The following is a 25,917-nucleotide window of genomic DNA, read 5'->3' as shown; positions in this document are numbered from 1 at the left end:
TTCCCCATCATGCAGTGCTCCCCTGCTTCGCTGATCCCAGAATTCACTGCAGTCTCTGCTTCAGGTTTTCTGTTCTCCATCTCTCATGTAAATGAATGGTCATCTGTTCCCAACTCAGATGCAAATGAGACCTAGGGCAGTTGTTTTACTCTTGTCACCCTTATCTGGAGGGTTTTAGGTGCGTCTCTCACTGCATCTTAATCAGTTTCTGTTTAGGTGTGGGGGGGAATTCTTTGTGAGTCAGACAGTCTGGGTCCTCTGTCAGGGTTCCCCAAGAACATGGAGCTGACAGGTAACAACAGTGAGGGCATGACTAAGGGCAGGGGGCCCCCGTTCCCTCTTTCTCCTTGGCTGCTGCTGTCCTTCATGGGACCCTGCAAAATTTGGTTTTGGGGTGAGGTCGCTTGAGCTCAAAGGGGGGCTGGATGATGTGGCTTGGGTGCCAGGGAGGCCTGAGGGAGGAGGGGTACCAATGGCAGGGGCACCCCTCTTGCCAGTGGGACCTGCAGATGCCCTCTATACTGGCCCATGGGGCACCCATGATGCAAGTGCCTTGGGGTGTGGCACTGGAAAAAATCACGGGTCCCCCAGCATACAGAAAACCCTCACCAGGGCCCCTTGAAAAGGAATCACGAGGCACCCCCTCAGCCTCCACCCTCAGTCCCACCACCACCTGGATCATAATCTGGCAACAGAAAAAGTGCACGTAGATAACTCTCCCCAGGGTTTGGAGTTGGGGGAGCAGGGCCCAATTAGGGATATAGGGAAGGATGGAGCTAAGGACCACCCTGGTCCACAGCTCTTCTAGAGGCTCATGGGGAATGTACTTGCCCTCCACCATGTGCCCCCTCTCCACCACCTTTTGTCTGGTGGCCTCTGAGGCAAGGAAAAAGACCCCCTTGTCATGAGAGTGGCAGGCTGCCATGATCTTGCGTGCCCTCACTACCCCAGCCAGGGCTTGCACCCAGGTCTCAAAGTGCAGGTTCTCCCACTTGGGTAGTTGGCACTTCACCCCATGCCTGCAGGTGGGTGCCAGAAAGGGGGCCCCTCCACCCGAGCTGAAAGGGCTGGTGCTGGAGGGTCTAGGCCCCATGGCTTTGGGTCACCCTGCAGCTGCCTGTGCATAGCTGTGATTCCCCCATTGGGGAGTCACATTGGTGGGGCTGGGGCTAGGCCCAGGCACAGGCTGAGTGGGTGTGCTGGTTGGTGTGATGCACCTGGTCCCCTCAGGTGCTGGTGGTCTAGGCTTGGGGATGGGGCACTCGCCCTTCCCATTCCCAGCTGTGGAGGAGGCTGAAGAGGAGCCCCTCCCACTGCTCTTGCCCTTGGTCCCTGATGGTGGGGGAGGGGGCTTGGGAACCCCTCAGGGAGGCCCAGGCCAAGGGAGATCCCCTGGGCCTATTGGCTCCCTGCCGGAGTCCTGCCTGCTCCTGAAGCAGAGGTTGCAGGCTTCTCTACCCCCAGAGGAGGTTGGTCAGGCTCTGCCTCCTGAGTGGGGGCTGCAGGAAGCTCTGTGGGGGCATCTGCCCCCCCCAGAAGATTCCTTCCCCGCTGCTGCTTCATGTGAGGGAGGGGAATACAATAAAGAAAACCAAAATATACAGTGGGGCTAGTGGCCAGGCTAGAGTTGTGGGGGAAATGGGCGGGGTGTGTGTGTGTGCGTGCTGAAGCTCAGTGAGCACAGCCCCACAGGAAAAAAAAAACAAACAAAAAACTGGGAGGGCTATGCTTGGGGGCAGAGAGAGTGAGTGAGTGTGTGTGTAATGCACACACAAGGGCTTGGGAGACTCCAGCTGGCTTACTCAGCCACAGAACAAACACCAGGGCAGGGGGAATGGACCACAGGATTTACCACACAAGAAGAAAAACACACAGGGAAGGCTGCTGAGGCAGATGTAACAGATGGCTGGAGCAGTGGAGGGGCTTTGTTGAAGATCAGTCCTCTAGCCAGGCTCTCAGCAGCAGAGCAATAGGCAGGAAAACAAAGCAGGATCAGATGCAGAGAGGCAGCAGGAGTAATCAGTCAATTAGGGAATAATCCAGTGGAGGTGCGGTGTTGAGTGGTGCAAGGTGGTGCAGTGGGGAATCTCCTTCTCTCCTGAGAGGGGCAGTAGCAGCAGCAACAGCAGCCGTGGTAGTAGCAGCCCTTTAGTTCAGCCACTCAGGGTGTGCTTCAAGTGAAAGTGGAAGTGAAGGTGAGGGGTGGCCTGCCAAGGCAGCTGGGACAGAAAGGCACCTTTAGACGCCAGCAGTGATGGTGGGGGAGGGGCTTACAAGCAGTCCCCCCCCAGGCTGTCTCCTGCTTGCAGCTTCATGGTGGGCTGAGCAGCAGGCCAGAACAGGTCTGCAGAAGCTGGGGTGCGATGCAGTGCAGTGAGCGCCTCCTTGGTGTGTGTGGGAGGAACAGCAGCGTGCATCAGAGGACTCCCCTGTGGGAAGGGGGAACAGCAACAGCAGCAGCCCGAGGTAGGAAGGAGTGTGGCCAACTTACCCTCAAAAGCTCTAAGAACAATGCAGCAGCTTGCAGCAGCCTGGGACAGAAGGGGCATGGCCAACTTCCTACCAGAGGCTCCTCCTCCAGAAGCTCCTATTCATATCTTCAGTATTAACATGGGCCTTAAGGCCCACCCAGCTAACTAACAGCCCCTTTGGGGGGCCAAAAGGTGAAAGATGCAACACATTTCTTGGGACAACAAAAGCAAAAACAGGATAGGAGTGACAGGGGGGTCAAAGGGTCAAAATGTGAAAATACCCCAGAAGTTCCTGAGGGCAAGTAGCCCTGAGCTGCTCACTAGGGCAGCTTTTTATACTGCTGGGGCCAGCCCAGGTGCTGGCCCCAGCCTCTAGATCCCTCTGGCTGCATATCTGGGAGGAGCTGGGCAGGGTCAGTTTGCCCCAAGTGGCACAACTTGCCCCATGCCGAAGTGCATGTTCAGACACAAAGCTCCAGCACAAATTTGTGCCGCTGCTATTTGACCTGCTGCAAGTGCATGTGCCTACATGTGTGGATGTGCCCCTTTAGTTTCCTAGTACAGGACCGTTTTAAAACAAGATATTGCAAAAACATTTTCTGCCAAAACTCCTACAGATACTGGGCGCATCTACACAAAAGGTTTATTGCAGAGTTGCCAAAATAGCTCTGCAGTAAATGTCTTGGCATCTACACATGCAATGCTATTCAAACACAGCACCTGGGAGTGGTAAAATCTGGCATATGTACCAGGGTTCATTGCTGTGGATTTATAGAATGTGTAGATGCACCCACTGCCTGATAATTTACTGCAATTTCAATGATTGTGCCTTTCTTCTTTCATCTCAGTCTGAGAGCATTTCAGTCTTACCATAAAAGAGCAGGTCCAGGGTAAGAAATTCCCCAAGATTCTTTATGCTGAGGGCCAATGCCAAGACACAATTTAGTTTCTTCAGTAGTCCTTACAGTTTCTGCTTTTAAACTCTGATTATCCAGCAGACTCCCTTATGCGTTCAGAAACTTGCTGTTTCTGATGTCCATTGTCCAGAATGTTTCATTCACCTTTACATATTTGCTTTTCAGACTCATGTCTGATCCATCTGATTCCCCATCTTACACCTCCTGTAATGTATGCTGCTGTATTTTAGCTTTTCTATTTAATCTTCACAGTTTGAAGGATTTATCCTTGGCTCAAAGTGCCTTGCAAGCACAGCCATTTAGACGTATGAACATATGGTCAGAGGTGCAGTTGAGTAGTTGTGTGTCGAAGCTGCTGGTGGCATGAGGGGCTACGCCTGCAGCCTAAATGCCAGCAGTGGTGCAGTGGCTGCTATTACCGTGCCTTCCTCTCCCCCCTGCCCTGTCACAAGTTGGCACCCCAGGCTGGTGCCCCGGTCACCCCCACCATAAATTACACTATTGATTATTACTTCCCCTTCTGTTCAGCAGCATGTTTCTGGAATGTTTTAACTGCAGGGCCTTTTTGACCCCCGCCCAAAAATCTCAATTTTACTGAATTTTCCTTTCTAAAATTTAATGGCATTGGGTCACTTTTGGGTTCCCTGCCTTTCCCTCAATCTTACAGCAGTATAGTTGTGTAGATGAACCACTGTAGCTTCATGAATTCACTGTATGAGTTATCAAAGACTAGGGATGCATTCAAACTTTTGACTAAAGTGACTCATTCCAAAGTAGCATTAGGTTGCTTCTAAACCAGGTAGAAGAGGGGCAAGATGCTACATAAAAATATAAGAAGAATGCATGAGGACACTGAGGAGTTAATGCTGAAAAATCTAAAGATATACTTGAAAGCAAAGAAAAGAAAGTCTTTCAAGTAGGCAAGTCCTGAGAAACAGCCTCTCCCTGTGTGCAGAACAAGCTGTTTACTGAGCAAATCAGAGTGTTGAGACATTGTTTCTTTAACAATTGTCCCCCAGTGGAACTGTAGCCATGGCACTGACTTGCATTGCTTTCTGCTTTCTGTAATCTGCTTGTGGAGTGAAACTATTTTAAAATATACTTCCCTCTCCAGCTACTAAACCCAAGTTTGCAGAACTTTCCAGCTTTTCCTTTCTAAGACTCCTAACTCTTCACAGCACCTTGGAATTTAATAGTAATTATGCATGATTACAGAGGGTGCCCTTCTCAGGGACAATTAAAGATTATAGACAAAGCGTTTAAACCTAGGTGCTTGACATTAGCTTCCTACGTGTCTATTCAAATCCTGAATGAAAGCAACCTGCTTTTCAAAGATGCTGAGTACACAGTTCCCACCGTTACCTAGAAATCCTGAACATCAGGCTACTTTCATTTAGGTGCCTAAGTATGAATTTAGAAGTTTGTTTTGGACAGCCAGGCTTGAAAATGTTAGTTCTTTGGCCTTTCAAGAAATGGGACACTATTTATTATCCCTATGCAGGTGGGTGCGCTGTTAACAAGCCCCAGGCTTCTGGATGTTAGATTGCACAAACAGCACAGTAGTTACTAATGAGGATGAGGAGAGTTCTGCACTAGTGCACTATTGTTGCTGAACTGAAAACACCATTAAGTAAGCCAGTACTAGCCTAATGGGAAAACTTTTTCCACATATGCCATAGTAATTCTTACATTGCTGAACCAACTAGGAATTGTTTAATCAACAAGGACAGTAGGAAACATTCTAATAGCAGGAGAGTGGAAGAAAGGTGCCCTTGTTTGCAGATTAATTTTGTGCATGACACAGTCTCTCAGGTTTCCTTTTCTGAATGGGCCTTTTCACCTCTTGTTGGGCGACATCTTCAGTTTCTCTAGGAGGAATTTATTTGGTTGGCTGGGTGCTAACAGTGTATGTCTAAGTTTGTCAATATCATCTTTATGTTTCTTTGCTATCAGTTGTGTTACAGGAGCTGTTGCTAGGTCAGATTGGAACCAACTAATAATGACCATGCCATCACTTAACTACATATTTTCTATTCAAAGAAATTACAGAAGATTTGTTTCTGCACTGGAGTCTTTTCCTGACCAAGCTTTGCTTTGTTTACTTTATAGACAAGATTAAATTTGAGGGCTAAGACATATTTGCAGATTTTTCTTAAATTGTAGGACAAGAAAGAAACAGCATTTCTAAAACCCCATCTCTACTCCCAAATCAACATGTGAATGAGTATCCAATTTAAAAATATTTTCTTGTTCTCTTGGTCTAATCATCTTTGCACATGCCATACAATCCCTGGTGTACAAGGTTTCATTTTGTAGAACACATCAAAGATGTATAGTGCTATGAAGCAGTAAATAACTGAGGTTTAATTCTCTTCACTCTTGCTTTTCCCTTTATGTGCATTTATTCTTTGGTTTTCTGTATCCAACATATTATCTATGACAGTAGCTCTCAACTATTGTGCACACGTGGCACTTCTCACTGAACTCACAGCACCCCTCCATAACTTTGTGGATAAACTAGCACCCAATTTCAAACACTCTTTGCTGAGGGGTTGGGCAGTGGGGGTGGGGGACTGTCCAGACAGGGACAAGCCTGAGCCTGAGTTTATTTACTTACCTTATCTGCTTATCACCTCATACCTTGCAGCACCCTTCAAAGGATCTGGCAGGACTCCAGGGTGCCCTGACACCCTGGTTGAGAATCACTGATTTATGAAAAGTACAAGAGGCTATGTGGTGAACATATATGCCTTTAGGGTAGGCAGCGGCATTAACAGACAAAAGGTATTTGCTTCAATACAAAGGCTGGAATTGATGAATGAAGGTAGTGTTCTGCATTGTTAAAATAATTAGTTCAATGCACATACTAATTAGGAAAGCAGAGAAGAAAAATCCTTTATGATAAATGGTGGTTGCTGAAGCACAAATACATTCACAAGTACTGTTAATGTAGTTCCCAATATAGGTATGTGAACAAAGAATAAATCACCAGATTTACTTTTGCTATTTACTCATATATTGTTATGTATGGCGTTTATAATTTAGAAGGTACAAATGACAAATTATACTTTACTTTCATCATTGCCTAACATACAACGAACATCACAGAACAACATGAGCAAAGGAAAATGCTTGACCTCGTTACATAAAAGCAAGAAAGCCTAACTAGAGTTGATCCTTAGGGATTTTCATTTTAAGAAACCCAAAGAGTGAAAAAGAACCTCCCAACAAAACCAATGACTCTTGTTCACACTTCATTCACTCAGCTTATTGCTCTAGGGTTTGTGTGGTTTTATAGAAGTTAGGGTCCATTTAACCGTCATTAGCAAATAAAAATTAAACTGTAGTAATCAAAAGAGGAAGCAAGAAGTTTTCCTGTAAAGTCTGGGGACTCAAAACTGGTTCAAGTAAAGCAGTGTAGTGTGTAATGATAATACCTGGGTAGAGTGTAATGGATTCACACTAAAACATGGATTTGAGTTTCAGAAACCAAGTATATAAAAAGTTTATGAAACATTAGTGCACAATTATCTGCATCCTCCAACCTTAGATCCAAGTAAAAGGGCACGTAGCTTGTCTTGGTGGGATGTATAGCGTCTCTGAGGAAGCATTCAACCAACTTTTGAGACTCTGGCAACAAAAAACATATCTACCTTTTGTTTTCTATAGCACCCATCATCCCAGTATTCACTTAATATTTGGAAGGACATTTTTTCGTAATTAAATTGTATGCTGTAATATTCTGTTCATAGTCAGAAGAAGAGATAAGAAGATTAAGAACTAAATTAATCCTAATGCTTAACTGATACAAATGGCATTGTGCAGAAACTTTCAAATACTGTTTGATTAGAAAGCAGATTGTATGTAATGATGACAGAGCTTGCAAATGAATATGCAGTTACTGTAGCCATGTTACTTCCCTCGAGAGCTGAATTAAATTTTTAAAAGGCCACTGTGGACTGCTTAAAAGAAAAGGCCAATGTAACTGCCTGTGTGAACAATACTTTCAATTTTGGTGTTATTTAGGGGTCGTATTAAAAAAATTATTAGTGATGGCAAATGAAAAATAGCTGAAAAGAATGAATCACAGAGCCAGATCCTTCAAGCTCTCAGGCAGGAGTCTCCCCAGCTTTGAGTGGCTTTCTTTGCTGGGTATACTTATAGGTTGGATTCACAGTGGATTTCTATTCCCTGTCAGTGATTCCGTTTTTTATACGAAAATGTATGGCAAGTAACTGCTGCTGCTTTCATTTTCATTTTAATTTGATATATAAAATACACTTTGCTTTAAAAATGACCTATAAACTTCAAACATTACTTTTTAATGAACTTGCTGCCAAACCTTGCCACTGATGATTGACTAGATCCAGAGGCACTGGACTACCAGGCAGCAGCAATGGCAGGGGCCAGGCTGGTGGTGGCGGCGGCAGCTGCCATTCTTGCACCCTTTGTAAAGTGGGCGCCTGGACCAGGTGCCCCTGTCACGCACCTCTCATTACACTACTGACCAGATCCAGGAATAAATGGTCAAGGAGGTGTTACACTGCTATCAGAGTTGGACCAATTTATTTTTCAAAAAGTATCGATAAGACAAACAACAAATGATTAGAAAACAACCCACACAAGCAAAACTGTAAAACAGACTACTGAGAAAACTCTGAACAAGTCAGAATTCAAAATGAAAATAAACTCCACCCCAAACAACAACCCTTTTTTCTAAAATATAAACAATAAAGCAAATCAAAGGCAATGTCCATTAAATCCAGAATTTGAACAAAAGGCTTCTCAAGGAATGCAATTCTCCTTTGTCCTAAAGAAGTGTCTTGGAGGGGAAGATACAGATAATTTTTTTTTGGCTCTGTAGGGTCCTAAAACTGTAGGACCTTGATGGGCTGGGACTTGATAGTTGGCGGGAAACATCTTAGTGTAGTGGAAACCATTTAAAAGCTTGCTTTCTTGGTTTTTGCAGCTGCCAAAAGCACCCTAAAGCACTTTGTCTTCCTGTAGAGTCATCTCCCTAGTACTTGTTTCCCTCATTAGCAGTGTCTGAGCACTTACAAAATATTTAATCATTTTTTCTTGTTCCCTGTAAGAACCCTCTAGGTTCAGTTTCAGAGAAAGGAATGAAGGCAGTTCAAAGTGTTTTATTTCATCCCTGTAACTTTGTGGAGGTGGCAAAGGAGTATTTGGGGCTCGCTGGAATAAGATATTTCACATGATGGGTATCTGGAAACAGTGTTACCTCTCTGAATTAGTCTGAAGTAGGACTGAGGGGGTGCAAGATACTGGTAGCTGACAGGTGACATCGTGGTTTAGCTTATTTCTTGACTAATTTGTTTAGAAGAGAACAATCTATATTTGTTTTTGAGGTCTCCAACATTGAGCAATAATTTGTTCAAGTACTCACTGGACTTTATGTTTTAAAGCTGAGTGGTGGAAGAACTTACATGATGATGATTTTTCATTGTGGGTTCCTCACCTTCTCCATCTTTGGGAAGTATTAGTACCTAATTCTTCTGGAAAAACTGAAAAAAAAAAAAGGATTCTTCTAATGATCTCAAATGTATTCTGGAGAAGAGTAGCTGGTGACTAGTAATCACTTTTAAAAGAAGGGGTGAGTATTTGTTCAGTCTGCTGGGTTTTTTTTTAAGATGGTTTTACAAGGAAGGCTAGATTGTCATTCTGAAAAGCTAAACTTTCTACATTGGCCTGAGCAAACTAGAAAATGGGACAAGAAGCCCGGGGACCTTTACAAACAGGTCCTTCCTGGCTGACCCTGCCTCAGAGCTCCAGGAGCCTGCTGTTACCCAAAGGAAATTTTACACAGTTTTGCATGTGTAGACATACATGTATGCTTGATACACAGCAACTACAGCAAATACATAGCAACAATATAAGTACATGTTCTGTACTCAAGACTTACATTTTAATTTGATCTCCCTGTGGACTTATTTTGCTCTGGTACTTTGGGATCCTGAGATATTGTAGGCCTCCTATCACACCGTTGTTAAGAAACTGTTTAAGTAATTCTAGGAAGCAGACAGAACAAAGGTAACACTGTCCTAGTTAAACATTTACCCTTTGAGTTTTGATTCAAGCCAAATGATTAATGACTGTCATAAGCAATTTGGGATACAATGTTCAGCTGAGGGTCTTTGCTCCTAATTTTCTAATTTATTCTATTTGTTGAGGAAATTGTAAAGAGTCTAAAGCACTTTCACAAACCAGTTTACAGTTTTCAAGGTCTGTACAAAGTCTAACATTTCCAGTTTGGATTAAGATCTCTACATTCTATTACTATGAGAGCATACAAAGTACATTTATTCACTACCAACACCAAACATACAAGCAATTGTGACAACACAAAAAATAATATGGCTGAGCTTTCCCTGCAGTACCAACACTGTGGTCTCAGAGAGACTGCATGGATAAGATTCAGCTGTTGTTACTCATTCTGATTGGCAAACATTGCCATAGTTTGGCTGAGTGAGAAGACACTCCTACCTCTGACTAAGAAATTATTTGTTCAGCCCAATCATCTAGTGACCAATACTAACTCAGACGCCCCTAAGCTAGAGTATGGAGTCAGATTCCACACAGGAATTTTGCTGATGCCCATTTTTGTAAACTTCAGCGTTTCCTGGAATTAGTATCTTTTCGTATGGAAGTCAGAAGTGCTAACAGAATCAAATCCAATTATTCCAAAACATACTATAAGATTACTGCACCAGATATTGGACTGCTTAAATATTTAAACTGCATAAAAATTATGATTGAGCCAGTATGTAAACAACGTATGCAAAAACTCCAACCCCAACATTTACAGCAACAGAACAAAGCTTTCTCTTTAAAAAGGACTTCTCCCAGTTTGTTTCCAGACTTCTTTTGCTCCTTTAATGCTTTCTCTTTTCACACATTTCCAGTATCCTTGCACACCTTGCTGTTGTGGTACCTGTTAACAACATCAGAAGTTACACAGTGTTCTTCCACATTTACAAAGAACATTCCTTTCCTTTGTTATGTTGTTCAACACACAAAAGCATCCGACTAAAATGCTGCTACTTCCACAATTCACATGGATATCCCAAGGATTGCAATAAGCACATCACTACACCTACAACAATCAGCTAGCCCTCAGGACTTCTCAGTGTGTTGTAAATTTGATTTTATTCATCCTCTTGCTTTCTTGGTGAAGGTTTGAGCGGTGATGGTTATTTTGTTCATAGACTATTTCTATTATTATTAGACCTAAGCCTGAACTTCCATTTGAATCAGGATCCAAAACTTTTCCACTAATCAGGGAGTCCACGGGGAAGGGAAGACGGAAGGGTAGTGGGGAAGTTGGTTCATGTTAACCAGAACAGTGCCATAAAAAATGCTCATCAAGATTACATTCTTCCCTCCACCTCCTGGGAAAAAAAAAAAAGTAAATGCCATTAAGGAAGTGGTTCCTTTGTATTTCCAGTATGGATACTAGAAATCCTCAGTTTCTCCTAAATTCTTTTACATTCTCGTGAGTACTCATGGATAACACTTCAAACAAAATTATACATTTGCTGTGTAAGGTATGCCATGATCTCAGCCAAGAGCAGAATGTTAATGAAGGGGAAGCATGCTCAGTGCAGGCATGTACACACACATTGCAACCCTCAACAAAAGTCATGAATAGTGTGTTTTCTTAGGTGACTTTTTCAGTGTTCTTCATTTCACATCAGATGGGCACACATCACACTGTATATTACAGACTGCTGCTGTAAGCAGCATCTGAATTTTTAGGAGCAGCATAAAATCTAAAAAATGGGGCAGCTTTTGTCTAGGACTCCTGAATAGTAGGATTCATCTGTGTCTTTCTGCTATTTGTGCTTGCACTTCTACAGGCATTTATAAGAAAAGTTCTATAACGTCCCAATAGTCATTTATTTTAGATAACGTGAATGTTTGTTACCCTTAAGCCTCGATGCATCCTGTTCTTCAGAACTCCCAGAAACTCGCCATGGCTAAGACAATCATCTCCATCCAAATCAAATATCTTGAAAACAGTGTCCAAGACATTATCGGATAGCTCCTGTCCTGTAGCCACTTTCACTGCTCTCTTAAATTCAGCTAATAAAAAAATAACATTATATTGCATATATCACCATGGAATGAAGAAATACTAAAATACATCAAATACTAGGATTACATACCAGTATATATCAAGTCTCCTGGGTCCAAGTCTTCCCTATAGTATTTGGGATGTGTGAACTAGTAAACTATATTAGAAGATCTCAATCCATGTGCCCTTGAGCTTGTTTTATATTTCAAGGCAATCTTTACTGCTTATATTATGGGCTTTTAAAATATGTTATTTCTGAAGCAACACTAAAAATGGTAATCATTAATTTTTGCTGAAAATACCTGCATATTTAAGAATTAACTACTTTTGGTTGACACATGCATGTGGGTTACAAGCACTTGCCTGACAAAAGGCTTATAAAAGAACAACATTTTATTTGGAACCAGTCTCAAGCTGTCTAGAAGATGTTTTTCCAAGGACTTGGTCCACCTCACCCAACAATCCTCTAACCTGCAGCCACCAAAGGCAGCGTTTATAACATAGTTTTGTGTGCTTTTGGTGCTGTGTTCTGTAATAGGCCTTAGGACTTGCACTGCCCATTCCTGAATGTGTAGAAGAGAAGAATGGTTTAATAGAACTCACGGGAGAAAAAAATTAGCAATGCAACTCTAGCCTCTACTTCTCTTCCTAGTATTGCATACTCCTCTTTTCACATTGTTTTAATCTATCTGTGTTGCCCAGAGGCAACAGGTTGGGACAAGTACTTGCGGGATGAAAGATTTACTTTCTTTTTAATCATGCACAAAGGGCTCACCAGTCTTGGCTCATCAGAAATGTGCACAGGTAAGCGTATGAGTGTGGAGAACAAGGGAATAGTGAAATGATTACGCTGACCATAAAAGCAGCAAATCATAGCACCCTACAGCCTAGCCTGCAACAAACATTTGTAGACATCAGCTAGGGACAGACACTCAAAGGACCTTGCATTGATTCAACCTTTGCAGGTTAGTCTAACCTGCCTAGGCTGAACTGGTTTGTAACTGGACAAACATTCACTCTGGACTGAGAAAATGTCGGCACACCCCGCAGTTGTTCAGGCCAGGTGCCGGGGGGTGCTAGAGCATACCCTCAGCTGCCGGGAAGCTGTGCTGGGGTGGCGTGGCCAACCCAGGTTGAACTGGCCAGAGAGGGGTTTAATTCGCCCCCTGCTGGTGGCACAGGGAGCAGGGAATTAAACCCCCCTCTGGCCAGACCCCCACCCCTACCTGTTCCTGCTTGGGCTGGGGAGCACAGGTGCAGGGCCAGCCTGGCTGGGCTGGAGCACAGAGCCCCTCCCAGCCCAGAGAGCAGGATGGGATGCTGGGAGTCTCTTGTTTTATCTTAAACCAGCAAGGGGCCAGGGACAGACATTACATAAACTGGTTTGAGCCAAATCAGGTAAGTCTGATACTACTTTCAAAGAGGTTTATCTCAAAATCATTTCAGCCATTTTGCAACTGGTTTATGTGCACTGAATGTCTGTTGTAACAGGTTTAAACCAGTAAATGGTTTGTGTGTAATGTCTATCCCTAGCCATAACGGAAGAGGAATCTGGAAGAGAATAATGCAGAACTGAGTGACCTAAACTACCATGACATCTGCTGGGAGAAGCAGTCAGCAAAAATGTAACCACTGCATATAGGACCTCCACCTAATGCAGGAGGTATACAACCCCACTAGGAGAAATGCCTTGTTGGACTTGGTGTTAGCTACAGATGACTTGGTGGGGAATCTGCAGGTATAAGGTAACCTAGGGGATACTGACCATTGATTGATTGAATTCACTATCTGGTGAAGGGTGGGTAAACTAACCACCAGGGCTGAAGTGCTAGACTTCAGAAAGGCTAACTTCAGTGTGCTCAGGAGATTAGTTAGTCAGACATTAAAGCTCAAGAGCACTGGTGAAATGGGGGTGGTCGTTCCTCAAAGGAGCAATCCTATGGGCGCAGAAGGAGACAATTCCATTGCACATAAAAGGGGGCAAAGGGGCCAAGAAGCCCTTTTGGCTGAACAGGGAAGTCCAGGAAAGCCTAAGGGCAAAGAAAGAGGTATACAGGCTGTGGAAACAGGGGGTAGCTACCAAGGAGGAGTATATCTTCCTGGCTTGCACTTGAAGGGAATCAGTGAGGAAGGCCAAAGCAGGACTAGAACTTCGGCAGGTGACAAAAATGAAGGACAACAAAAAGTCCTTCTTCAGGTATATAGGGAACAAAAGGAAGGCGCAGGGTAGCATAGGACCCCTACAGGAGGGCAACTGGTGACAGAGTGGGGAACAAAGCTGAGCTCTTCAGTTAGTTTTTTACATCTGTATTCCTAGACACAGATGAAGACAAATCTCCCACTTGGATCATAGATCGACACAGGAGGGACACCAGCTCACCAATTGTTAGTGCAGACTTAGTGAAGGGGCACTTGGAGGGGCTGGATGTGTTCAAATCAGTGGGCCCAGATGAACTTCATCCAAGGGTGCTGAAGGAATTGGCCAGTGTTGTAGCAGAACTGCTGGCATGGCTGTTCGAGCACTCATGGTGCTCTGGTCAGGTCCCAGAGGACTGGAAAAGGGCCAGTGTGGTTCCTATTTTCAAGAAGGGGAGGATGGAGGAACTGGGAAACTATAGGCCAGTTAGTCTCACCTCTATCCTTGGGAAAACTCTGGAAAAAAGCATTAAGGATCACATTTGTGGGAGCGCAGCATGGGAAATAATGCTGAAAGTAAATCAGTACGGATTCATTGCAGGGAGATCCTGCCTGACTAACCTTGTTTCTTTTTATGACCAGGTCACAAAATGCTTAGACGCAGGAGTTGAGATAGATGTCATTTACCTAGACTTTAAGAAGGCCTTCAATATAGTATCGTATTCTGTTTGTGTAAATAAACTGGCAGGCTGTGATGTAGATGATTACATGGTCAGGTGGGTGCAAATTAGCTTAAGGGTTGCACCCAGAGAGTGGTGGTGGATGGATTGATATCGACCTGGAAAGATGAGGGCAGTGGAGTCCTGCAAGGCTCGGTCCTTGGGCCGGTGCTATTCAGTGTCTTCATCAGCGACTTGGATGAGGACATGGAGAACACCCTGTCCAAGTTCGCAGATGATACCAAATTATGGGGCAAAGTTAACACACCAGAGGGTAGAGAATGGATTCAGGTGGATCTGGACAGATTGGAAAAATGGGCAGAACAAAATATGATGCAATTCAATGAAGACAAGTGCAAAGTGCTGCACTTGGGCAAAAAGAGTCACCAACACATTTACAGGCTGGGGGATGACCTCAGCAGCACAGCAGTGGAAAGGGATCTTGGAGTCATGGTTGACTCCAAAATGAACACGAGTTGTCCATGTGATGAAGCGATCAACAAGGCTAACTGCACTTTATCATGCATTAGCATATGCATGATGAACAGGTCCAGGGAGGTGATGCTTCCCCTCTATCCAGCACTGGTCAGGCTGCAGTTGGAGTACAGCATCCAGTTTTGGGTGCCACTCTTTTAGAGGGATGCGGAGAATCTTGAGAAGGTTCAGAGAAGGGCCACTCATATGGTCAGAGGCCTGTAGGCAAGGCCCTACGAGGAGAGACTGAGGGACCTAGATTTCTTCAGCCTTCGCAAGAGAAGGTTGAGAGGTGATCTTGTGGCTGCCTATATATTCATCAGGGGAAGGCAGCAGGGAATAGGAGATGCTCCATTTACTAAGGCACCCCCTGGAGTAACTAGGAACAATGACCATAGATTGATGGAGAGCAGATTTAGGTTGGACATTAGAAAGAATTTCTTCACAGTAAGGTTTGCCAGAATCTGGAATGGACTTCCAAGGAAGGTGGTGCTCTCCCCTGCCTTGGGGGTCTTCAAGAGGAAACTGGACAAGCACCTAGCTGGGGTTGTCTGACCCCAGCGCTCTTTCCTGCCCAGGGCAGGGGGTCAGACTTGATGACCTACTGAGGTCCCTTCCGACTCTAACATCTATGAATCTATGAATTATAGATTTACAGATTTTTAAGCAGGTCCATGCACGGACACTGGATCTTTATACAATCTTTACAGAGAGTTTCCGTATGGAATCTTTATAGAGTCTGTTAGTAGCTCTGAAGTAAATCCTAGTTAGTTCTAGAGACTGTTAGAGAACACTCTTGAAGTGGTCTTCAGTGACGGACAGAAGATAATTCAGTAGGTCAGGGATCAGCATCCAGTCTTCAAAGAACTCTGATCCAGCCTGTGAAGGTCTGATCTAGAGGTGGGTGAGGACAGAGTGCCGCCTCCCACCACCTCACACCGCCACTTCCCAGGAGCAGGTCCAGAGGGCTAGAGCAGCGGTACCCCTCTGTGAGCCACACAGGTGCCGCCCAGCTGGCCGGATGTGAGGGGGAGGTGGCATGCTGCTCTCACCATCCACTGCCCACACTGCTTTTGTACAGCTGGTCGCACATGCAGCTCCATGGGCTGCTGATGGGTGGTGCATGTTTGGCTATGTGCAAGGTCCATCAGCAGCCCACAGAGCGACATGTGGGAAAGCATGGTGCAGCAGTATGGGGCAGTGGGTGGCAGGTACAAGCCCTCCCTGGTTCTGCATGAAGCTGCCCCCTCCCATGTCTGGCCACCAGGGGTACACTTCCTAAAAAGGTTGAAAACCCCTGCAGTAGGTTGTCAACCCCTGCAATAATTATAGTTCAGCCAATAATAGTGCCTAAAATTTAATTAAGGTAATCATGGCTGTACAAAGGACTGTACCAGAAGCTAAAAATGACATAAAATAATGAAGCGTTATTTTTTAAAATTAGATGTTTCTTATGAAGCATCTTTATGTTTGTCTTTAGAGTTTAATCCTTATTTTAAGTATAAAAAGCTGTTTAAGCTGACTGACTGGAGAAGATGTGAAGATTTCTAAACAACATAGGAACTAAAAAGGGACTATAGTTAAATAGCCTGGTATAAAAATCTTTAAACCCATTCTATCGCTGGTAAAATGTTAACAGAAAGCCAGACTGCTAAAAAGGAACCCAAAGAACAAACAGCTAAAGACTAAAGATGTAAAAAAAGAAAAAAAGAAAAAAGTGTATGTAGAAGGATAAGTTGAAGTATATGAAAAATAGGAAGAGAATAAAGCAAATAAGTTTAACTCATAGTTAACTGTGGACTTCACACAAAACAGTGAGGCCTTTAAAGAGCCTGGCAGAATAACACCTGCAACTACCTTAAATAGGAAGTAACATACTATGGAAAGCTCTATTTCAATGCATAAGTTAATTAGTAACTGCCTGGTGGTCAGGAAGAAACTTTCCCCATTAGCACTTAGTTTTATTGTTTTAGAAGCAGTTTTCTCCAGCCACCACCAGAAACCAGAGACCCACAACTGGTCCAACTCAAAAGGACGACTTCTGAGTTCCTAATATTCTCATTGATACTTGACAGGTCTTGAAGTAGGCCAAATCCAGAAGGTTCACCCCAGGTTACTGATATTAAACACAGTAATTTCACTGTCCTTTTCTGTGTCTCATGTGTGCATGTACATGCACATGTGTGTAAACACATGTTCTGAAACTTGTACGCATCAGATAAAAGTAGACCCCGGATATCAATTATACTGGACTGAACTTTTAAAAAATCAAAACTGACTGAGGTTTTGCAAAACCTGGATTATTGCGCATTACTCACATTACAGGGCTAGAACAAAACCAGGGTTGGGATATTTTTTAGCGAGTTTCTCTTTTAAGTTGTCTCTCAGTCTGTAAGTCGGGGTGGCCAAGCTGCGGCACAAATGCCACAAGTAGCACGGGGAGTCTCTTTATGTGACACATGGCAGACTGGGGATGGGACAGACAGCATAGCTACAGATAATGCAGGGAGCAGAAAGCAGAGCAACATATCTCATGTGCTTCAGTTACTAATGAGTTTATTTGAAAAAGAAGAACAAAGTTCCTACAGGCAGATATTTGTCATTTTTAGTAATGACAGCAGCTTCTTTCTTCAAAATGTTGATATTTGGCTGTGAAGAAATTTCTTAAGCAATTAATATATAACGATAAACATACATTTTGGGGAAAAACAGAGAAAGCGATGAATGAAACGAACAAGCGAGAAACACAGCAGGGTTATAACCTGTTACAAGAACAAACCCCTACTGTCAGTTTCTTCAGAGTTAATGGTTTTATTAACATAAACCCACTATGCAAGTAAGCATCTCCATTAAAATCTTTACATCAAATCTATTCATTGATATTTCAGACTCTTGTGAGTAATTCTGTGAATAATATATTACAGCACACTCTGGTATTTAGAAATTAAACTGACTTGTGGTTATGGGCACATATATTCTTTATGGACGGTAAATACATTTGTAATAAAAGTTAATAAAGTACTAGTTTTCAGAGTTTGTAATACTAACTCAAGAGAAGTTATTTACACTGATTTCTATGCAGCATATTTTCTTCCTACATTTAAAGGTATGTACACACAAAACTGTGTAAAACTTACCCCGTTTAACAGGACGATTAGCTACTGTAAACATTTGCATTGCAATAGAAAAGTCTTCCAAATGGTTTGTAAACTTGCAAAAAGTCTTGAATTCTTCCAAACTGATATTCTAGAGTACCAAATAAATCAAGTTAGGTATATTAGAAAATAAATCCAAGATCAGGTAGATCTGTTTACTTCGCAACCTAGTATTTACATGAGACGGTGTTGATCACTTTTTATGTTTCTATTTTGTAGCTGTCAAATAATCATCATCCTTTTGATATAAAAATATTTTTCAAAAAAGTGACAAGAGCTTCTCTGTCTGCCAAGATGCACATTTTTGGTTGACAGTTTCATAACTAGAATCTTGCATTTGAATTTGAAGTAAGGAACAAAACAAAAATAGTATACTAACCTCTCCTGCCTGGATCCTCTCTTTCACATTATGCCAGTAAATTTCATTGTTTTCCTCATGAGTGAAATATAGTAACCATTCTGCAAAGTCCTCTTTTCTCATGAAGTTCATGCCTTTTGAAAATTGTATGAATTCCATTTCTTGCACTTCTGTTTGTAAATTTTCCATAAATCTAAAATGTAAACAAATACAGTTCAATATTTAACAAAAGTACTATTAAGTAATACTTTTATTACCACTAACATAGCTACTATTTAGGGGAAATAGGAATTCAAATACTAGTGTTCCACTACTTTACTTTATCGTTGATCTAATTTTACCCATGTATGTAAAGATGTTTTCAGTGGTGTGTGTTTCAGTAATTATACCACTAGGGTGCTCTCTAAGTCTTACATATATTACTGGATACTGCAGAATGAAATAAATATACTGATATGTTAGCATATACTTAATACCTTGAGAAAAGAATATGCAAAGTGCATCAAATATGATTCTGAATATTTTCAGAAATATGATTTTAGAATATTCCAGAAGATTATGTGCAATTTTGCTAGCCAATGATTAAAAAGAAGGCTTACTATAATGTAACCTGGCAAAAATAGGCTATTGTGTAGCAATCGCAAGCTACATGAACCCCAGTCATAAAAGGTGATAAAAGAGAAATGTAAAATCACATATAAGGTCGGATAGAGCAAGAAAGGTTATAACCATGAGGAGGGATTGGGAAATCAGGCGTGTGATCATTAGCTTATGGAGTAATATGGCATTAATATGACATTAGTACTACGGCAAAGGATGTCACAGATATTTGGGAGTTAAGAGCATAATCTGAACAAGAAAGGCCTGAACTTTATGGGATTTGTTTTTTCTCCTAACAAGGTAGATAAAGGATGAAAGGTATAAACTAGAGGCCAGAGACCCTAAAACTTTTAAGTATAGGGGTGGTTTTGAGTTTCTTTGATTTGGGCTAGATGATCTCAATTATTCCTTCTGTTCTTAAAATCTATGAGCATGGCCTGTGTTCAAACATTTCCCATTTCCAGATATCTTTTATTTCCTATTTTATTAATTCTGCTTTTGTTTGTTGGCCACATTTCTGAGTGGTTACATGGGACATAAAAGCCCCTTTACCATGTCTCTACTTTCTTTACTATGCCTGTAGATTTTCATACAAACTTTTTATTGATCTGTAATAACTAACTATAGATAGGACAAAACCAAGTATCTTTATACTAAGACAAAACAAGTACTTGGAGAAGAGAACAGCAGTCAGGTGCCTTAAATAGTATTGGTAGATACTCCTTTGCTTTCTGTTTGTATGGCCTCATTTTCATTGAAACTGAGGCATTTTAGTCAGTGTAGCTATCTTTAGTTTTTAATGAGTTCACTTGGACAATCAGCAGTTTGGAGCTCTGTGTTGTCTGTAGGGGAATGGCCTCTGCAACAAACTCCCTATTGTAATTTCTTCCATATAATTAGAGTGGTATAGGCAGAAGTGTGCCTGAACATGGCCTCATTGCTTAGGAAATGCAGGTGAAAGACAGACAGACAGTGGAATGGATTTTAAGTTGCAGGCTCCACATTTATTAGCTAAACTCCAAGAGGAGTTGACTGGTGCCAGTCATGCACGGCTTCATCACGTAACCAGTAACTTTGACAGACCTCCCATGACTGCCTGCAGGAATCTGTTCAATGGAGAACTCTAACCCACCTGCCTGTGAAAGCACAGAGGAAATCTTTGATTGAACAACACCTTAAGTACCTCCTTGCCCTTAAAGGTACAAGTTCTACCAGTAAAATCCTGGTTTCATTTACCTCTGAGAGATGACCATTTTAGCCTTTATCTACACTAACTGTGAGATATATGAATGTACTGAATATTCACGTGAGAATTTCAACTTTCTTTTTCTTGAATCTGCTGAAGGCAATTCATGCACAACTTTACCTTATGTTCACATGGCAACACTCTTACCCACACTTATGACTAAAGTCATTTTATTTCTTAATGACCTTGGACAAATACCCCACTAAGCACCAGGCACAAAATGTGACGAACGCTATATTATTTCTAAACACAAGACTCCCCCAGATTGTGGGGGTACAATTGCAGCAAAGACAATGCATCGAGGGAGGTGAACAATCCATTAAGCACCTGCCAATATTGCATAATGGGGAAAAATCTTCATCCCTAAATACTCCAGGCAATTGGTCAAATCCAGCTCCTAGCAGCACAGATCACTAGCTACTACACACAGGAGGAGGGCTGGGTAACTGAAACAGAACGCATCTGCACCTCAGAGGACTGCAGGTTGCTGACGGAGAACCCCTCCCAGTTCTTCGCCAGTTGAAGGCAGCAAATCCAGTAGGAGGAGGAAGAGGCTGGCTGGCATTTTCTCCCTTCCATCCCAAACCCTTTTCTCATCTAAAAAATCATCATGTCTGATGCACTGAAACTAGTGTGAGGTATTTCTTGGGTACAGACTGTTGCCTGCCCTCAGAAAACAGTGCTTTCTTCCTGTGGCTAAGCCACATGTCCCTTGCTGTACTCAGACCCATATGGAGGTGGAGGTGAGCACTGCTTAATTAGGTGTGAAGAATCATAGACTCATAGAAAATTAGGACTGGAAGGGACTTCAGGAGGTCATCTAGTACAACTCCCTGCTCAAAGCAGGACCAGCCCAACTAGATCATCCGTCGTCCTTGCCAAGGCTTTGTCTACCAGGGTCTGAAAAACCTCTAAGGATGGAGATTCTACAACCTCCATGGGTAGCCTGGTCCAGTCCTTTACCACTTCTCCTTATTGAATCTCATAAGATTTCTTTTAGTCCAATCCTTGAATTTGTGTCGGTCACACTGAATCCTAGCCCTACCCTCCAGTATACCTACTACCCCTCACCCCTCATCTTGATGTCATCTGCACAATTGCTAAGCGTGCACTCCATCCCATCTCAAGTCATTGATGAAGATATTGAATAAAAATGGCCCCAGGAACGACCCCTGGGGCACTCCACTTGAGACCAGCTGCTAACTAGACACTGAACACTGATTACTACCCTGTGAGCCTGACAATCCAGTCCGTTTTCTATCCACCCACTGTAAGTTCTTTCATGCAACCTGTACTTCCTTAGCTTGCTTGTAAGAATGTTGCAGGAGACTGTATCAAAAGCCTTGTTAAAATCAAGGTATGTCACATCCACTGGTCTCCCCACATCCACAGAGCCAGTCATCTCATCATAAATGGCAATCAGGTTGATCAGGCATGACTTGCCCTGGGTGAATCCATGCTGACTGTTCCTAATCACCTCCCCCTCCTTCCAAGTGCTTAGAAATGGATTCCTTGAGAACCTGCTCTGTGATTTTTCCAGGGACTGAGGTGAGACTGAGTAGTCTGTAGTTCCCAATATCCTCCTCCTTCGCTTTCTTAAAGATGGGTACTATAAGAATTCAAGGGGTGATTAATTCAACTTGGTAGGTTTGCTCTTGGCAAGCCTGAGTGGGAAGATTTCATATAGTACCCAATACTACTCAGGACAAAAATGGAACAATGCAATTTAATATTCAGATTCAATATTCTCCCTTATTTCAAGTTACTATAATATAAATCATCATGTCAGCAGCCTAGGTCATTTCTGTTCCCAAATGTGAAAATTTAAAATCCTAATAGGAATTTTTAAAATAACTTCTATTTGAAAAATGTCTAGCTAAGTTATAAACCTTCAAAATGGGATAAGCTTGGTCACATCTGTATCATTAACACACATTATTATGAATGTATTTCCATGCATCACCTGGATCTCTGAATAAGCTTATTCAAAATGGTGAATCTCAACTAAAAAAAAGTTTATATTCCTTAAACAGTGCATAGTTCCTAAGGAAAAATTAAGAAAATAGGGTGAAATCCTGGCTCTGATGATTTCAATAGGAGCACTACCATGTATTTCAACACAACCAGAACTTTATCACAGGGGAAGGTTTCTGATCTCAGCTGCCTCTGTAGAAACCCAAAGTAATGCTACTAGTAAATCTATTGGAATTATTTCCACAAGAAAGTTTCTTAGCTTAGAATCAAGGCCAGATTTAAACAAAAGAAAAATTAGAGAAATCAATAATTTACAAGAAAGAAGGCAGAGGGAAGGCAGTACTTCATTTCATCTAGCCTATTTTATCAGAATACCCAGGCTGGAGGCCAAAAAGCTTAATTTGTAATTAATTAAATTGTGTCATGATGGCATCCAGAAACCCTATTAAGCCCAGGTCCCTGTTCTGGAAAGTGCTTTACATACAGAGACAGTCTCTTAAAAATACTTCAATAACTCACTTTTATTTAAAAGTGAAAATTTAATGAAACTGGGGAACCTCAGAGCTCTAGCGTTTCCTCTAGTGTGGAAATGAAATGCTAGCTTTCCATTTTCCTTACAGCATACGAAGTAGCAAGATGAAACACCACAAAAAGGTTAGGGCAAGTTTTCTTCTCACAATTTTGCTTCTGTGCTGAATGTTTGTATAGCATCATGGCATAAGAAAGCAGCGTTCTCTAGTAATTGCAAGGACTCTTATGAAGGAAAGAAGTCTCATCCCTTCAAAAAGATCCAAATGATGCAAAGGCAGCTACCTGCAAACCTAACAAGAAAAGTTGCTGTGGACACATTCTCCTCTGCTTTGGTTTTCACTTAAATACTGTGTGGCAGGGCACCTGGGGTGAATGCACTGGCAGGTATGGGCTAGGGCTAATTGGGGCGGGGGAGGTTAGCTAGTGATTGAGAGGCTGAGAGTGTGGGACCAGTGAGGGTCCAGGAACCCCAGAAGGGGGCTTAAGTGAAAGAAAACATGAATGAAGATGTCATTTGCAAGGCATGGGGCATGGTGTAGGCAAGGAATGGAGCCATGCAATTAGCCCATAAGGCAGAGATCACGTGTACCTGGTGGTCATTTGGAAGAACAATTTAGGAAGCCCTGGGGCAGCCTCTCTCATTAAAATAAACATCAAGGTGTAGTGGGGGGCTAGACAGGGTAATTGCCCACAAATTGAGGGCTGCAGGGGCTTCACAGCCACCCCTGGAGAGGCATCCTGGCACACTGCGCCTCATTTAGGGCTCTGGCAGGCTCTGTCTCTGCTAGACTCTAGGGCACGGAGCATGTTTCTGCTCTAGCCCTAGCATGATCCCATAGCAGCAATGGTGGCGTGACATCTCCAGCTCCTGCTCTGGGACCCATCTTGAGCTGCTGCTGCTATGGGACCACACTGGAGCTGGAGCAAACACATGTTCTGTGCCCCAGGCTACAGCAGAGACAGAACCTGCTGGGACCCAAGCCAGAGCAAGGGTAAGTGGAGGGTGGGGGCAGAGGCCGCAGGGATGGGGAGGTGAGGAGAAGGGGGAAGGGAGGTAGGAGGCCTGAGGCTGCAAGAAGGTGGGGTGTGTATGCAGCCGCAGCAGCTGTCTGCCCTCCCTGCCAGCCTGTACTTAAGTCCAAGAAGAAGGGCTTTTTTCCCCTACATTAAAAGGAGAAAGAAAAGCTTGACTTGGAATCAAGTAAATATGGAAGGTAGAATGAAACTATCTAAAGGCGATCCCTCCCCTCTACCATGCCATACTAGCCCAGCCCAGGAAAGACAAAAAAAAAAAAAAAGAAGTGTAGAACCAACAACCAGTTTGATTCTCTCAGTCTTGGCAAAGGTTAAAGCAGTCCAGAGCCTATTTTTTCCTTGTATCACCTGGATGCAAGAGATCACATATCATCACAGACAGCCAATGTACCAATGTTTCACCTACTTTCCTTCCCTGCACCCAACTTGCCCCCTGTGCCAGGGGCTGCAGGAATGGAGGTGCAAGACCTGACAATCAGCTCTGAGCTGGCTGGAGAGGTTCTTTCTTCTCTGAAATATCAACCATGGCCCTTTAACCTGTTTAAAATATTTGGACATCAGGCCGAAAAGGCTGGATAACACTGGTGTAAATGAAGATACAGGTGACTGCACAATTACAAAGGGTGTCTTTAATTCAGCCGGAAAAATTGAGCAAGGAGAATAATTAAAAAGTAAGTAATGAGGTGAGGAAATTCATTTCAACTTTCTGAAAGAAAATATATTAACCTAACATAAACATGGTGACATTTCATCAAGGAAGCATGCCCTTTTTTTAAAGGAATCTAGACCACATGGATACCTGTGTATTTAACTGGTGTGACAGGTTTTAATATGTCCTAAACAAATCTAATCATTCCAACTTTTTTTTAGGTACTACTCTGATCAATGGAAAAGCTTTCTAGCAAGTACTTGGAAAATGATAAAAGCATTTGCCATTGTTCTTTTTCCCTTTTGACAATGATCTATGTCTGTATAGCTCATCAGTCATCTCTTGTAAAAACAGCATGGCACTTTGATCAAACAGCCAACAATAGCTTCCCGCGTGAGGTAAAATGTTGTGAGAGGCCATCAGATAGAAATCACATTGTCCCTGAACAATAGCAATGCAGAAATGATGTGCTTGATTTACTTGCAAATAAAATCATGTGAAAAGTGATATCTCCTCACAGGTTAAAAAGACACTGATCCTTTTATTCACCCTTCTCTGTTAAACAAACTCCGCTGTCATGTCGCAACTTAAATGGAGTGTGTATATGCAGTGATAAAGAGGCACATTCCAACTCTATGAAAAATAACTGCCACCATTGAAAAATTACCTGCATTAAACCTTACACTTATCCCACAAACTTTAAGAGCAAGATGTGGGAGTTTGATTTTGATTACAGGCCTCTATCTGTGTGGTAGGCAAAGGTCTTTAACCTACATTTTCTGAACATACTAGGTCCATAGTTTTATCAATGTCATGCCTCACTGGGTCAGTGTAGGATTTTATCTAAAACCTGACGCATTCCAGTTTATACTGTATATGCAAACACAACCTTTTACTGGTACTTTCTGTCCTTTGTTTCATTAGCGGGCCTATTGTATTTACAGAGAAGGGAGCTACAGACAAGTTACACCTAATTTTACTCATTTAGAGTTCTACTGAGACAAGAGCTTCAAAAGAGAAAGGTTTGTTTATTGGAAGACTGGTATGTGCCCAAATCAGTGCAGAGGAAACATTTTATAGTGTTAAGAAAAATGCCACTTTTTGTTCTGGCTTTTCTGAACCCTCTGTTAAGAGCAACGGCATTTATTCCTAATAGCATAGATTGAATATAATTACATTTCAGCTGAACAGAAACTGAATTATACGCATTATCAGACTTGAATTTTAGCAGATTTGAATCATCAGTCAATATCTTTGAAAAACAATGTTAACAATAGTGTAAATAATTTGTTCTCTTTGATCATAACATAAGACCAAGAGCTAACATCCCCAACAAGAGTTAAGCACCTCATCTCTATTTAGGTGTCTAACTCTCAATTAATTCACTGTTGTGAAACATTTCAATGAGAGCTAGGTACATAAATACCTTTGGGGGTCAACACTACACATGAAGATGTGGTATTCTTGATATGGTTGCAAATATTTTTGTCCCACAGTACCAGAGATTTTTGAAGCATAATAAATTAAGGTGTTAAAGTGATGGGTTTAGCTACTGAT

At 42.5% G+C, this 25,917-nt stretch overlaps 1 protein-coding gene across 1 annotated transcript in view; it reads right to left on the bottom strand.

The window, feature by feature from the left end:
- Positions 1-7,926: 7,926 nt before the first annotated feature.
- The window catches only part of MICU2 (mitochondrial calcium uptake 2), a 108,669-nt gene continuing 90,678 nt past the window's right edge, over positions 7,927-25,917 (bottom strand). Inside the window, exons 8-11 of the mRNA XM_019530190.1 lie at positions 18,347-18,518; positions 17,950-18,058; positions 11,334-11,491; positions 7,927-10,340 (exon numbers count right to left, since the gene is read on the bottom strand). Coding sequence (XP_019385735.1) covers positions 10,236-10,340; positions 11,334-11,491; positions 17,950-18,058; positions 18,347-18,518 — 544 coding nt within the window. The 3' untranslated portion in view covers positions 7,927-10,235. The remainder of the gene's footprint in view (positions 10,341-11,333; positions 11,492-17,949; positions 18,059-18,346; positions 18,519-25,917) is intronic.

This window comes from Crocodylus porosus, unplaced genomic scaffold (genome assembly GCF_001723895.1).
Source record: "Crocodylus porosus isolate Cpor-Errol unplaced genomic scaffold, CroPor_comp1, whole genome shotgun sequence".
NCBI lineage: Eukaryota > Metazoa > Chordata > Crocodylia > Crocodylidae > Crocodylus > Crocodylus porosus.
This window is presented reverse-complemented; position numbering and strand designations above follow the sequence as displayed.